The sequence below is a fragment of the Protobothrops mucrosquamatus genome, unplaced genomic scaffold (assembly GCF_001527695.2).
Source record: "Protobothrops mucrosquamatus isolate PMUCROS unplaced genomic scaffold, P.Mucros_1.0 scaffold_6, whole genome shotgun sequence".
Taxonomy (NCBI): Eukaryota; Metazoa; Chordata; class Lepidosauria; order Squamata; family Viperidae; genus Protobothrops; species Protobothrops mucrosquamatus.
The window spans coordinates 1,422,670-1,439,572 of NW_015386082.1; the positions used below are offsets into that span (position 1 = coordinate 1,422,670).

The 16,903-nt window shown below is 39.6% G+C and overlaps 1 protein-coding gene across 2 annotated transcripts in view; it reads right to left on the reverse strand.

Moving 5' to 3' along the window:
* SLC22A23 (solute carrier family 22 member 23) overlaps positions 1-16,903 on the reverse strand; it is an 87,365-nt gene that overhangs the window by 57,352 nt on the left and 13,110 nt on the right. For both annotated transcript variants that reach the window (XM_015814672.1, XM_015814600.1), the window contains exon 2: positions 3,282-3,385. In XM_015814672.1, coding sequence (XP_015670158.1) covers positions 3,282-3,385 — 104 coding nt within the window. The remainder of the gene's footprint in view (positions 1-3,281; positions 3,386-16,903) is intronic.

A 16,903-nucleotide genomic window follows, 5' to 3' on the forward strand; every position in this document is an offset into this window, starting at 1 on the left:
ACCCCATTTGGGGTCGATCGACCATTTCACGGGGGTCGCCAAGCAAGGCTGTCCGCCATTTTTTTTGTCCGCCATTTTTTCCCCCTTTTCCGGCGGGTGCCTTACCTCCCTTGGGCTGGGCCAGCTGGTGGTCGGCCTGCTCCGTCTCTGCCGCTTGCCAGCTACGCCTCGGCCAGCGCAGGGGGCGGAACCACGCATGTGCGGCGCTCCCGGGAAGGGAAAGTCCTCGACTTACGACCGGTTGGGTAGTCCTCGACTTACGACCGGTTTAGTCCTCGACTTACGACCGGTTGGGGTCACGGCATTAAAAAGGTTGAGAACCACTGCTTTAGAACATGCTGGCTTCCTTTTTAATTTTATTGAAAATAAGCCTTTAAACAACTGAAAAGTACTGTGGAGTTTGAATGTGGAAGGTGAAAAGGCAGGTTTCCATGGCTATATGATGCTAAAAAATATAATGTTGGAGATACTGGCAGAAAATTGGTAATTATAAATCCCAAAGGTGCTTTTTTTCCAGAGGCAATTGGACTTTCTTTTTTTTCTTTGAAGACCTTTCGCTTCTCATCCAAGAAGCTTCTTCAGATCTGACTGGCAAAGTCCACATTTTGGACAGAGAGGACCGCTGGTTTGAAAGAGGGGTCAAAGAGGCCATCTATGTCAAAATTGAGCAGCCCTGTCTCAATGGGGAAGGTGGGGGAGGGATCTGACATCATCTATCTTCAGTCTACCACACAGTCCTTTCAGCAGTTCCAAGAAGACTCCACACCCATTTACATTACTTAGGTGATCCTAGAGACACAGATAAGGCTCCAGGCAGCTCTAACAACTAGCCCAGGGGTAGGCAACCTTGGCTCTTTTATGACTCGTGGACTTCAACTTCCAGAATTCCTGAGCCAGCATGGCTCAGCTTGGAAACCTCTCCCTTTCCCCTCAGCATGGCTGGCTCAGGAATTCTGGGAGTTGAAGTCCATGAGTCATAAAAGAGCCAAGGTTGCCTACCCCTGAACTAGCCAAAACAATGCAAATGAACACTTGTCTGCAGGAGTATAAATCTTTCCATTCCCCACCATCCAGTCAGAGTTGAAGAAGCTTCTTGGATGAGAAGCGAAACGTCTTCAAAGAAAAAAAAGAAAGTCCTGAGAATCATCATAGACATTTGGTGATTATAAACATTGGGATTAAAACCTGGCTTTGAAAAAGACGATGGGGTTATAGCCAATGATGGCTTTCTCCTGGCAGTATAGAATCTACTATCAAAAGAATTTTTTTCTTTGTCCCCTCAACTTACCCCAAACCTCACTAAATTTCCTCCAGAATTTTGGGAAGGCCTTTGGAGAAGATCAGAGGAATGCTAGAGGGATGGAGAGGAGAAGGAGGAGAAGCAACAGAAGTCCTGATGCTTGGGTAGATATATTTGGATTAGATAAATCCCATACATCATTTTTCTTAGGAATACTATTTATAGCATTATACTTTTAAGCTTTTCTACAATGTGAATTTGTCTTATTCAATAAAATCATTAAAAAGAAAAAAGAAAATGCATTAGTGAGTAGTGCAACAAGGGGAAAATAAAAACAGGAAAAAAAAACTGTACCATTTTTTGTGTTGTTCTTGCAAAACATATGGAATCAAGCAGCCAGTGAATTGTGTTGGTGTATTTCACATAACCAACTTAGTAGTATTTTTTTTATAAAATATCCTAGAATAAACCTACTTAATATTACAGTTTCTTAAATGTCCATTTGCTGCATAATTACTCCTAGTCTACCGACAGAACGACAATTCTAAAAGGATTTTTAGAAAATAATTTGTTTTGGTTGTGTGTGTGTGTGTTTTTTAGGAAATAAAAATATCTAGTCCCTAAAATAGCCTGCTTTCCAAATCAGCCAGATCTAGCTAGGAAGCTTAAGCAGGTAGAAATAGTCACTTATGATAACTCTGCGATAGACTGCAACCTTTATCTAGATAAAAAGCCCCGGCGTCTAATCCAGATTCAGGTACCTAGCATGCTTAATAAAACATAGTCTCAGTCTCTGTCGGTTACCAAGCAACTGCAAAACGCTCCTATCAAAGCTCTAAATCATGACTTTATTTCACGATATTGTTTACCCAATTCAAATCAGCAAAATCACCATTAGGTAAAATGGGGAGGGGGAGGGGTAATTTCTTTTTTATCCTATAAAACATGGATGATTTTCTGATAATAGCAGATGAATATATATAATTCTGAGTAAATAAAATAAGTATAAGGCACATTAGTTTGGCTTCCAGATAATTACTCTGATGCTTCTTCCTTCCCCCTCCCTTGCCCATTAAATTCTTGATCCAAACAAGCTCACTGAAAAGCTGCTTGACCAAATTATCAATTAGAAAAACCTATCTGGGGAACTGTCAAGCTATGATATCAAGGCAAATGGAAATACGTGAAGCTGGTGCTAGTGAATTTTTGCCCCAGGTAGGATTCCTGGCATTAGGAGCTACAAATGTAAATGTAAAGCTACATTACAATTCTATACAGGGATAAAATATTTTAGGTAAGAAGTATTGTCATTCTAAATTTCCTCAATAGCTGGTAGATACTAGAAGCTGAATTTCAACATAAAATGGAGCTGAAGGTAGCTTTAATTCAAGCAGATCAGCTTAAGACATCCCTATTATCTCAAAAGCCTTCTTTTATTATTTAAAATTACTTTATTTAGCACAGCAACAATATCAACCAGTAGCAAATGTGAAATATTGTGCCTGTGTATGTGTGTATAAACTTTATTAAAGGTTTTTATATGGATAAAAAAGATAGATGTAAAAATATATGAAACAGTTAGAAAAAAAGTGCAGAAATAATTAAAGAACAGAAGAAAAAGATAGTTAAAGAAGTGACTTCAGATCTTCTTTGCAATTGCAAGTGAATTTATTATCCCTTCTCCCTTTTAAAAATTACATTACAGAAATTCCTTCTATCGCATGTTCAGCCCCTTTTTTTCAATCCGCAAATCCAGAAATCACTATTTCACTTTTTTTCCATTTTCAGCAAAAAGTCCATAAAAGTTTTTCAGTCTTTTATAAAAGCAACTGTGGTTTTATCCTGAACAAGACAGGTCAGGTTTCCTCATTTCTGCTAATTCTGCCATTTTTAGAATCCATTCCTCCACTGTGGGTGTGAAATACTGGGCTTTTGTGCATTGAAATGGAAATGTATAGAAAAAAATTTAAATATCACCAGAGCTGGGAAAATGGCATTTCCTCATGGAGAGTAATTTTGTAGTGATTTTAGTTAAACTTACCAATCAGCTATACATCCTGTTATTAGGTAGCCAAAGATTAATCCTACAAGCAGAGAAAATTTCGCAATGTGAACTTTCCAGGCAGAGTCACAGACCAGATCCCACTGAAAAACAAAAAAAAGAAAGAAAAGATGATGCGTTTAAAGTGGATAGGGTTATTTTCATATACTTGAAGCAAAATCACATATAACTGTTTAGTACAGGTAATCCTCGACTTACAATCATTCATTTAATGACCGTTCAAAGTTACAATGGCACTGAAAAAAGTGACATGACCATTTTTCACACTTACGACCATTGCACCATCCCCATGGTCATGTGATCAAAATTCTCTTGGCATGTATTTATAGTGGTTGCGGTGTCCTGGGGTCATGTGATCACCTTTTACGATTTTCTGATAAGCAAAATCAATGGGGAAGCCAAATTCACTTAATAACCGTGTTACTAACTTAACAACTGCAGTTATTCACTTAACAACTGTGGCAAGAAAGGCTGTGAAATGGGGCAAAAATCATTTAACAACTGTCTTGCTTAGCAATAGGAAAAAAAGCAAAAAGCAGCTAACTAAAAACTTACAGAAGCTGATAACTGGACCATTATAAGATTTTACAATTCTGGTCATTCACTCTTCCTTCCCTCCGGCAATTCAGAGTTTTGAGATTTATTCTCTGAATATGGATACCTTCTGTGGTAAAACTATCAATAATAAATCTGTCCAATTTTAATAGGCAGATGATGTATTTACTAACATCATCTGCTTTTTTTGTGCCAAAAAAAAAAGTTATTATAAACTTCTTTTGGCACAAATTTCAAGGAGCTAGCAATGTTCAATATAAAGATCTCTTTTGTCTATTGAACTAGTTTACTGGTTGTCCACTTCCATCACTCTGTTTGCCCTTTTCTTTTCCCTTTTTCTATTTCCCATAAGAAAATATTCTAATGGCACCCAGAACTCATTTTTGTTCTTCAGTGGAGGTCGATCTCTAAGGTCATGTAAGCGAATGGTAAACAACCGTATTATTTTTCTGTATTCAGAGCAAGTATTAGCAGCCATTTGGCCAGATCATCTGTAATCAGAGAAGGAAGAGTTATTGTTAAGCTGTTAAGAGTTCTGGGAAGCTTGTATATATCCAATAACATGAAATGACTCAGTAAAATGTCCTTTATGGTATCTTCTAAACCTGATGTTCATCTTGAAGAAAATGGGAAGAATTTCAGTTTGTACTGTTGACTACTTAAGGATTTTTAAAGATTACAGTATCTAAAAGGAAGCAATCTAAAGGCATTTTTTTGACTAAACATTTAACTCAAACAAATCTTGAATTTAATCACAATGCATTCAAACAAGGTTTATATCAATATTTTTTTAATGCTGGAAGCTCTTTCGGAACAGTCAGTTCAGACTGAAAAAACATATTTAAGTGAAGTTGTTTAATTATACTTCCTTTAGGGCTTCCCTCAAATCCTAGTTGTTCAGACTATGAAAGTGATGTTTTTAGGTTAAGCAACAAGATATAGAGCTTCAGACAACCAATGCTCAATTCAATAGGAACTATTTTCAGTGTTCCCACATCACAAGAGGACGGGGGCAAAAAGGATAACTAACACAAGCAGAAACCTCAGGCAAAATTCACTACAATTAATGAATTTTATGTAGCATCAATGACACCTAAACTAGATACCAACCCTGCCCTATCTTTTATTAAATGTCAATAAAAACACTGCTCATTTAGAAATCCATTAATATTTTTTTGAGGATAAGGTGCTTGACATCCTGCTATGAAGAATCTTTATTGCACGACTCAAGAAAGCTGTTCAACCAAATCAGCACAATAAACAAATACAACAAACTGCTCCATTATCCAGATCTCTTCAATGAACTGTTCAGAGAAGGTCTGTTAGACAAAATGGGCAGACAGGAACATAAATAATAGAACCATCATCTGTTTCTCTGACCCCTTTGTTGAGATAATATTTCTGTGGCATATCTGCTAGCTAGCGGGCATGCTCACTGCTGCATCATGAGACAAAGTGGCTAAACCACAACAAACTGGGTTTCCTATTTCTCCACAAAAGCTTCTTTCATGGCAAGAACAATCTAACCACAGTTTTCTTTATTAAGGAAGTTCATCACAGATAGGAGATTCTGCAGAGAGGATTCAAGCCATATGCCAAAGACGAACAGTTTGGCTCTGATCCTCTAGACAGATCAAGACATTGTTGTAACTACTGCACATGCACTGCTCCAACCGCATTGCTTAGTGATGGCATTCCCTGAACTTCCAGTTGCTGTTGTTAACCAAATCCCACAGTTGTTAGGCAAGGCAACTGCTGACTTCCCACAGCTAAGTCAGTGGGGAAGGTAGTAGGAAATTGAAAATCCCAGGCAACTCACAAGCAAGTAGAGGCAGATAAGTGGCTGCTGTCAGGTGGGGAAGGAGCAAGGCAAGGTGAGGAAGGGTACACATATGGCCAGTGTGGTACAAGCACAAAGAGGCTTTGAGAGGGTGCACAACTGAGAAAGACTTATCCCAGCAATTTGTGACCTTCTCTGATGGCTTTCCTATTGACTTTCTGGGGAAGCTGGTAGGGAAGGCCGCAAATGGTGATCATGTGATCACAGGGCACTGCAACCTCTCATATGTGTGAGCTGGTTGCCAAGGACCCAGATTGCAATTAAGTGACCGCAGGGGTACTGGGATGGCCAGACTGTCCGGTCCGTAATCATAATTGATTTAGCCACTGTTGTAACTTCAAACAGTTGCTGAATGAATGATGATAAGTGAAGGACTATCTCTAATAGAAACCAAAGCAATGTATCTGCAACTCATTCTGCCAATACCATGAAATGAAACTTGGAAAGGAGCAGATAGAAGAGGTAAATTTTTACATCTATCTTTTTTACATCATAAAATTGATAGCATGCACAAAATTGTCAAAGAAATGTAGACTAGCAGCATGGATCAGTTTGAACTGTGTAAGATCAACACTCCAACAAATGGGCAATGCCAAGGCAAGAGCAAGCACCTTCAACCCCCAAGGCAAGAGCAAGCACCTTCAACCCCCACCGTCATAATGTGAAGGATGTGAAGCAGAAAAGCTTGGAGTCATACAGTGTGCAATGGAAAGATGAATGCTAAAGATCTCAGTCAGAGATGAGTTCAGAAATAAGGAAATTCAGCTCAGCAATGGATTAACTTCAAAGATGTCTCAGAAACGGGCTAACTTCAAAGATGTCATAAAACAGCACTGAAATCTAATCTAAGTAGGCAGGACACATTGTACATTTATCTGACATTAGGTAGACACAAAAAGTGACCCGGTGGTGGCCCTAAAATTACATGCATCTACTTTGATGATCTCCTTCAAGAGGATATAGAGATGTTCTTGATCAGGGGTAGGCAACCTTGGCTCTTTTATGACTCGTGGACTTCAACTCAGGAATTCTGGGAGTTGAAGTCCATGAGTCATAAAAGAGCCAAGGTTGCCTACTCCTGTCTTGATGAAGAGGGAAGAGATTTGTCATCAAAGCAATGGGGAGGGAAACCTGGCTTATGCCCAAACAATGAAGAAAGTATGAATAAATATCACAGACACTACCCTAATTCACATGAGTATAACAAAGGGAGGAGGTAAAACATAATCATATTTGCAAGATTCTATTACCATGGCCAATCATAGTAAAAAATAATTTTAGCTTTAATGTGGACTTGATTTCTGATCTACATCTTGGGGTTGTAAAAAGATCTTAGTCCCAACCGAAACAGTACCGTGAAAGACCAAATAAAATATAAGTATTGGCCGAAGTCATAACTGGACATCAATGCCATCCAGGTGAAAAAGTGATAAAGTGAAAACAACAGGGAAGGGTCGGGCAGAAGGGCAAAGAATGTATGTGCAGTTTTAAAAGAACGGATTCTAATGCCAAGAAAGAATTCTTGTTCTCTTTCCATCAGGTACAAATAGATCATCTGCTCAATACAGTACCAGATTATTAATATCAAATTGTTCTAGAACATTTTAAGTGTATTTCTTTCCCTGCTCCCAAGCAATCTTGATAGGATACATGCAAACCAAGATCAAATTTCTTGTCCCTCCACGGCAACTGTCCTACCTACTTTTGAAAAGCTTGATCTGTTTTCATTATTTAGAAATATTATTTGGAACATTCTTTTATCAATTATCACAAAGTAACAGACTCCATTCCAGTTATTTGGGCAGAGTGAAAAGCCAGAGTTAATTTCCAATCGTTCACTTGGAAATTCTTCTATCCAGTGTCTCTCTACTTTATCTTACTAAATAGGCATCATTTTAATCTCCTAATTTCCTATTTCCTAACCTGCTGCTTTCTGATATGTGTGGCACTGCAACAACCAGAGTCTGCAGGAAGAATGGCCTTCAATCTGGAAATCTGCTGAATTGAAGTTACATCCTACTTAGAGAAGTTGGAAAAGGCTGGTCTTAATTTTAAAATATTTGAAGATAGACAGTGATTAATCTTACTAATTAATAGCTCCTTTTGCAAGCAATGCTTATCTACCACTTTTTGAAAGCACCACAGCTACGATATCCAAATCTATCAGCACGCTCAAAACTTATCCATAAGCCAATCTCAATAATTCTGAGGTGAGACCTTGAGTGTGACAGTGTACTAGAAGGCAATAATTTGCAATGTTTGCAACAGTGTAGGATGAGGGTGAAGGTTCATTCTCTGAGCTTCTGGGTTGGTTTCTGAACATTTCATTATCAGGCTAGGCAACAATGCTGCTGAAGATTTACCTAGCCTGGTAACGAAAGGTTCAGAAACCAACCCACAAGCTTGGAGAACAAACTTTCACACTCAGTTTGCAATGTCTCCCTTTTTCTAGGCTGCTCCCAGCGCCCTCACCAATCCTCTTGTTTACCCAGGAAGATTACCCCTAGTGGACAATCACTTAGATATGAGCCAGCAGTGTGCTGCAGCTGCCAAAAAAGCCAACACAGTGCTAGGCTGCATTAACAGAGGGATAGAATCAAGATCACACGAAGTGTTAATACCACTTTACAATGCCTTGGTAAGGCCACACTTGGAATACTGCATCCAGTTTTGGTCACCACGATGTAAAAAAGATGTTGAGACTCTAGAAAGAGTACAGAGAAGAGCAACAAAGATGATCAGGGGACTGGAGGTGAAAACATATAAGGAACGGTTGCTGGAATTGGGTATGTCTAGTTTAACGAAGAGAAGGACGAGGGGGGACATGATAGCAGTGTTCCAATATCTCAGGGGCTGCCACAAAGAAGAGGGAGTCAAGCTATTTTCCAAGGCGCCTGAAGGCAGGACGAGAAGCAACGGGTGGAAACTAATCAAGGAGAGAAGCAACCTAGAACTAAGGAGAAACTTCCTGACAGTTAGAACAATTAACCAGTGGAACAACCTGCCTCCAGAAGCGGTGAATGCTCCAACACTGGAAGTTTTTAAGAAGAAACTGGACAGCCATTTGTCCGAAATGGTATAGGGTTACCTGCCTGAGCAGGGAGTTGGACTTGATGATCTCCAAGGTCCCTTCCAACTTTACTATTATTATTATTATTATTATTATTATTATTATTATTATTATTATTATTATTATTATTATTATTATTAGTCTGACTCAAGGGTTCCTAAAGCAGAGCTCTCTCTGTTTGCATGGTGCCCTAAGGATAGCAAATGTTTCATTATTATGGCTGGTTGCACAGTCAGCCAGATGTTTAGACTGGATTTGACATTTTTTATTGAGTCCTTCCCAAGGACCCGGGATAGGCAGATGTTGCTTGATGGTGTTGAAGGTATTGTTGCAGAATGTAAGCTGTTCCAAGTGAAGCTGACTTTTACAATTGATAGTGGTTTTCTCAATGTTCAAGTGAGGTCCAGATGTTTTAGAATTGCACCCAAGGCACCTATTACTATTGGTACTATCTCTGCTTTAGATAGGTCTTTTATTTCTTCTCCTTCTCCTTCTTTATTTTCTATACTGTTTGGGACAAATAATATCCCCAAGAATGTCAGGTTGGGTAAGTCCCATGGTAAGAATGACAGGCATGCTGTGTTCTGTCATTCTCACCACCAAAGGAGTGTGAAATCTTACATTTACACCTTTTAAGTGAAAAGAGCTCAATTGTTAATTGACGCTTCAGCTACTATGTAGAATATTTTGAAAAAGCGAAGCCATGAAAAAGGCTTTTTATGGGTTCATCTACAGCAGTGGTGGTGAACCTATGGCACAAATGCCAGAGGTGGCACTCAGAGCCTTCTCTGTGGCCACACGTGCTGTCGTCCCAGCCCCGCCTCTCCCCACGGCCCCCTCCACACCAGCAGCCCCCCCGGAGGAGAGTCACCCCTAGGCACGGCCCACCTGGAGCAGCACAGCCAGGGACATGGCAGCCAGGGAATGAGGACAAGACTCCGCCCTTGCGCCCCATCGCAAACAGATGATGCTGCGGGGCATGGGTGGAAGGCATGGCCGCCATGGCGCTACTGGGCCACCTGGGCGATCTGCGGCGGGCCGTGGAGGTGGCGGGTGGCCCTGCGGGTGGGTGGGTGGGGGCGGGGCAGGGGTGGAGCAGGGGTGGGGCGGGGCGGGGGTGGGGTAGTTTTTGGGCACTCAGTGTCTAAAAGGTTCGCCATCACTGATCTAGAGGAACAGATTCACGAGCAGATACCAACATCTTTATTTTTAAATCGTGCACCATTGCCATTGTGTGGGCAGCAATTATCCACCCCATCCCAAGCATGCCTAGATAATTACATGTAATTATATTTGCTCATATCCTTAACAGCAGATCATTAGTTTGGATGGAGGCTTGTCCAGCTGGAGAACAAAGGAGATAATCATCCAGGTCATGGCTGTCCCGAAGGTGCTTTTCCTAAAGGCAACTGGGTTTTCTTGGGTTTTTCTTGAAAATGCTTCGCTTCTCATCCAAGAAGTTTCTTTAGTTCAGAAAAAAAAACCCAAGAAAGTTCAGTTGCCTTTTGGAAAAGCATCTTTGGGATTGTCCAGCTGGAAGTTACTAGGATCAGAGGGGCCAAACTTCTAGGAATCTACTGTGAATTCCCCTGGCCATTTTGAAATGCATAGCAATCAAAACTGTTGCTATAAAATATCCATCTCAAATAGTACCATAGATTTGGAAGGTACTGCCAAAGTCAGCTACTCCACCTCCAGGCAGTGTAAGAAACCCATTAAAACACTACCAATAAGCTGGCATGAACTTTGGTTTGAAAACATAAAGGAGGACATTTAATCAGCTTCCAAGACAGCCAGTTCCCCTCTCAACAGTATGCTGCACTGTCAGGAAATGCTTCCTAAATGTTTTATTACTCTTTTTTCCTTATAATCTGAACCCAAGAGTTGAGAATTTTTTTTCTATTTTTGCTTAATTGTTCTTCAAGCCTAGGTGATTTTTTGATGGCTAGGATCACGCACTGAGCTATGTTAAATTTATTTACAGGCTTGCAATTACACTTTCCATGTGTTTACGGGCCACGGATGCAAGTTGTCCATCACTAATATAAATGACAGCTCTTCCAATATATGAAGACAGCTCACATCTCACACCTCATCAGTCCTAATTCCAGATTAAACATTCCTAATTCCTTTAATCTTCCTCATTGGCTTCATCTGCAGGAGCCAATGATTCAAAGGTTCCTCTGTCCAGATGTAACATCTTCCTGAAGGAAACTACCAAAGTCATCCTAGCCTATTTATAGAATAGTCAACCCATAAGTTTTGAGATTTAGAAACATCTCAAAATATAACATGTTTGCATGCATGAATCTAAATTGGGGAATTTTGTTGCAGGCTACAGTATCGTAGGAACCAAGTCTTTATCTCTTTGTAAACATAACTATGTAGCTATCAGACATGGCTTTCGTTGAAACTAGGACTTTTCTGCGGTAGCACCCAAACTTTGATTCATACTCTCCAGAGAAGCTTTAATTACCATGAGCTTCATTACTGAATCTGCTTGTGCACTCTAAACAAAAATCTCACCTCGTTATTTTATAGCTTTGTTGCCATGGAAATGTGAAGAGGGAAAAAAGAGGAGGGTAATTCTGTCATATATTCATGTCATTACTCATATCACTATACATACTATACTTTTTCTCGTCTGCCTTTTCTCCATACCTGACCTGACCCCCTTTTCTTTCCTGTCCATTTCACTAGCCCAAGGGTCCTTAACTTTTGTCCTGCCTTAAAATAACGAATTGTGTGAGAACAATCCTTTCCATGAATAATACAGACTGTAGTGTTGGGACCCCCAGAAACAATACATGACGTTGATCTCCTTCAAATCTATTCTTGATTCATGCAGTTTAAAAACTGCAAATCTAGACCCTTAATGCTGCCAAGAACTGATGCAGACAATCTAGATTTAATCTGTATGTATTTAACTGCTTTATTAATTTCATAGACTTGACTCAAAAACACTTCTGACTCATCGGATCAATGCTTGAATGTTTAATACTTCAGTATAATCAAGATAGCCTCTGTTCAAGACATAGGCGGTGTATACATACACTGGAAGGAATGCTCATTAATCTTGATAGCTACCTCTGGGTAACCAAGTATAATGTTGTTATTATGCATATCCCATATTAGTATAGCCCCCCACCCCAAGATTGTGATTCCTACATTTTCTCCTGTTTTTCAATAGCTATAAACCAGCTGAGGAAAAACTGAAGTCAGTTGCCCTTTCATGTTACTTATTGATTGGGCAAACTAATTTACTAAGATAACCTACCCTTTTGACATTCTGTCACTCCTAATAACGTAACTTAGTCTTACAGTTCATAACACAGTACCTGATGGAACTTCTCTGACCACAAAGCTTCAGCACTGAAAAGGCAGAAGGATGCTTTCAACCCAGATGTTTGAGTCTTTCAACAGGGCCTTGACAGGGCAAACCACAGCAGTTCAGCATCAACACCTAGTTCCAAGGTTTAATTTCTAGCTTGCTGATTTTGTTTCTATATTTTATAGAAATACATGCAAGATGCATCTGAGGGGTTTTTTTTTTGAAGCCTAATAATAATTGAAATAGGGCTTATACCAGGGATGTCAAACTCAATTTCATTGAGGGCCGCATCAGCATTGCGGTTGCCCTCGGGGGTGTGTGGCCAAGATGGGTGCGGCCTACTGGGTGGGCGTGGATGGAGTGGGTGTGGCCTACTGGGTGGGTATGGCCAGCTCTACATCATTTGCGTCAAGGGTGCCTGTGGGGGCCTGGGCAGGAGTGGGACAGATCTGAGGGTCTCTGGCGAAGGGGGTGGGACCAGGGCAAGCACCAATCAATCAATCAATCAATCAGGATATATGGTAGCCAACATCCATCTGTACATCCTCTCTATAAAAACAGAAATCCCAGGAAAATTGTGGTAAAGCTACATTCAATTCCTCATATTTTGTATTCTTTGTGAAACCTTCTGAAAAAGCAAATATGCTTTTTTGCAAAATGTATGTGCTTCTTCTTAGTCTGAATAAAGCAATGCTGGAAGTGAGAAGATTAAAAACCATCCCAAATGCCAATGAATTCTTGGTTCCTTCCACATAATCCAGTATCTGGTGGTAAATGCAGAGCGGCATTTTCAGCGTTCTGGGGCTTTTTAACTGCAACAAAATTTACCATTTGTGGTGAATATAATTTCAGTAAGATGCTAGGAAGAATATTTCCAGATAATAAAATAACTGAGAAATATAATGGCAGATGCACAAAAGCCATTCATCTTATCCACTGCAGTGGACAAGAGAAAAGTGCCATATCAAAGCAATTACCATAAACTACTGGTTCTTAAAAATATAGTACTTTTTACTGAGAACAAATCGTAATTCTGACAAGGATGAAAGGCTCTTCAAAAGACTTGTCATATTTGAAGGTTCTCTACATTCAGCATTTATATTTTGAATATGCCTACAGTAAACAATGCCGATGCTGAAAATATTGGGAAACCTATGGAAAAGTGCCTGATTCAAGACACAGCTTGGAATAGGCAATGAAGTCTACTATGCTCATTATTTGAGTGTATTTCTTGGTTTAGACCCTAGGAACAGGGGCAAACACTGCTTCACATCCAATTACTCAAGTCTTGCCTGGATTCAGGAGTACTCACAGGAAGGGTAAAAAAAACAACAACCCCAAAACAGTGGCCAAAAAAGTCCTATTCTTTTTTACATGCATTGTGACCTTTTTCTAATCTCTTGTTTGGATCTGTCCTCTAGGATTAAGAGCCATGTTGCAGTGTGTTCTATCTAGCATAATATAGAAATAGAAGGCTAGAGACTACTTTAACAAGACAGAAATATATAGGACAGAAGCATCACAGCCCCATGTTCACAAAACGTTATTTAGAATGACTGATCTGCCCCTATTGCCCATACTGGACTTGATCAATAATCAAAAATAGGTTTTCTTCATTATTCTTCAGTAGGTTTCATTGTTTTAATTATAGTTTCTATTTTGCATCACATCTTTTGCATCACATCTTTTACATTTAAAGACGTATCCTCAGGTTATCCTAACATTTTACAGATCTGTCTTAAGCAGTGGTAGGAGTCACTTTGTCCGTAGTAATGGTTTGTCAAATTAGCTACAAATAGATAGTTTTCACTAACTGTGAAGTCCTTGGTACTCTCTGAGCTTGCTTGCTTGCTTGTGAATATTTCATTACCTGAGTATGTAACATCAACAGCAGATTTGTTTACAGAATGCAGAATAACAAGAGTTGGAAGGGATCTTGGAGCTCTTCTAGTCCAACCCCCTGCTCAGGCAAGAGATCCTATATCATTCTGGATAAATGGCTGTCCAATCTCTTCTTAAACACCTCCAGTGATGGAGTGTCCACAACTTCTGGAGGCAAGCCATTCCACTGATTGTCTTCATTATTGGGAAATTTCTCCTTAGATCTAGGTTGGATCTCTCCTTGACCTCTCCATTACTTCTTGTCCTGCCTTCTGGTGCTTTGGAGAATAGATTGACCCCCTCTTCTCTGTGACAACCCCTCAAATTTTGGAAGATTGCTATCATGTCATCCAAGTCCTCTTCATTAGACTAGACATACCCGGTTCCTGCAACCATTCATCATGATTTAGCCTCGGAACCCTGATCATCTTTGTTGCTCTTCTTTGCACTATTTCTAGAGACTCAACATCTTTTTTGTGGTGAGCAAAATTGGATGCAGTATCGTTAATTGACAAAGGACCCACCCTACAGTCTCTGACTAGCTTTCTTTAAGACTACCTGCTAGAACAAGAATATACAGCAGATCACTGCAAAATTGATCTTTGCCCTTCCATTGTCCACAAACTACAAGACAAGGCAACTGTTTGCTGCAGCAATACTTTGGAAATCAGAAATCAAACAATTGTGATTGTTCCACAGGAAACATTTAGGTAGGAGAATGAAGAAAAGGAACACAAAGAAGAATAATTGGGTGAGAAGCAATTGTGCCAAGGACAGAACATGTAATGGAATGAAACAAAGAGTTTGGATGATACTTTAACATATTATATCTATATCCCTATTCTCATCTGCCATTTTTCCTGCTCCAGAAATGTAATATCTTGACTATCTTACCTTACTCTTAATATTGTACCTTACCTTATCTTACCTTAACAACACAATTGCTTACCGAGAAAGCACAATTAAGTTAGACACAACATTGAGATGATATAGTACTACTGAGTGCTTAAAAAAATCCTAAAAAAGAGGCTAAGTATGGAGAACATGTTGATGCTCATTTGTTTTTACTGTATGTCCCTTTGAGTCAGTGCTGACTCTTTGTGACTGTCGGGATGAGTCCCTGCACTTTTCTTGGCTAGATTTCAGAAATGGTTTGCCATTGCCTGCTACTTAGGACAAAGAGGTTATGACTGGCGCAAGGTCACCCAGCTTGCTTTGTGCCCAAGGTGGGATTATAACTCATGGTCTCCCAATTTCTAGCTTGATGCCTTAACCACCGCACCAAACTGGCTCTTTCTGATGCTTACCTAGAGGCCGGGTAAAGGGACGGATACAATTCATACATTGGTAGTGGAAATGAGGATTTTCCTCTTGCAGTCACAACAGATGTGTAAAGATATTATGGAGAGGATTGCTTTTAACCAAGAAAGCCACCTTTAGAGTGCTAGGATGTCTCTAAAAGAGAAAAGCTGCAGTAATGCCAGGAATCTGGCATGCTTGCAATAAATGAATATAGCTTGTGTGTGTGGGCTCTGTATGAGGAATAAGCCCGGCCAACTTTTCAAAAGACCACAGCCAAGCGGTCAGATTAAAAAAAAAAAAAAAGTAAAAAAATGTGTTGGAGAAAAAGCACTGGCTTAAGTATGTTCTAAATTTAGGTCCTCTTTGGGAGTTCTTTGGAAGATCAAAATTACTGCCTGTCCTCAAAACCTCTATACACAAGTGCCACACTGAAATGTAAATTTACAGTAATTGCACCGTGACAATCCAGCACCCTGAAAACACACACTGCTATATTATGCTGCGTTATAGTTCTCATATATATATATATATATATATACATTTAGGGAGCGAAGAGAAAGAACACCTATCAAATTACACATACATGAGATTACTTCCAAGATCTTACCTGTAAAAGTCCCAGTTTAAGAACCGGCTATAACATAAGTCTATTAGCTGCATTAATGATTTGCCATCTGCACACATTATCAGTGCACCAGTGGGATTTCAATGCTCCTTTCTCAGAGTGATAGTTCTGCCAGAGGCAACTAAGCAGGACTCTTTAATTAAAGACCCCAAGGTTTGAGGTAAATAATTGGCCCTGACCACAGAAGAGCAGGAAAGGGAAGCCATTCTAAAACACAGCTAAGAAGCATTTATTTTGAGCCATCCGCATCATGGAAAAGTTGTGAACTACTAACTTAATCCAGTTAGAAATGTCCACTTTGTGCAATTATAAATTTTACTGGCATAGACAAATGCATTCCATTGAATTTATTGGGACTTACTCCCAGGTCATTGTGTAATAAAAAAAAAGCAGGCCTTAAGTTGGGCATTTACAGTTATGGAATCAGAAGATAAAAATATGTGAGGTATTTGTTGCTGAAGCAATTTCTTCTGATAAGGGATTAGAAATATGTCTTGGCCTCAGGGATGAGGAAGAAAGGGACAGTAACTTAGTTATAACTTAATCAGGAAATATTCCAAATATCTGATTTATTTTACTGTACTAGAATTTCCTGAGATAACTCTATTCCTTACCGATTTGTTTATTATTGTTTGGGTATTGCCTACTGACAGGATACTGGGTAGCTTACAATGTATAAAACTAAAAAAGTCCATTAAAACATAAACATTTTTAGTAGGCTGACGCTCCACAGAAACCCTGGGATTCTGTGAGAACTTGACAGGAAAGACAACAGGCAAAATAAATTCTCTTAAATGTATCCATAATATTTTTTTTATAAATAACAGCAGAAAGGGAAAAAATGATGGCCAAGATGCCTAGGAAAATACCTTGGTTGTGCAGTGTTCTCCTGTGGGGAAAGCTCACAGCTACCATCTTGTGCATGCCCATTCTTGTTTTCTGCCCTTTCCTTAAGCAAGCACAGAGCCAGGCCGTACTTAACTAGCCCTTCTGTTAT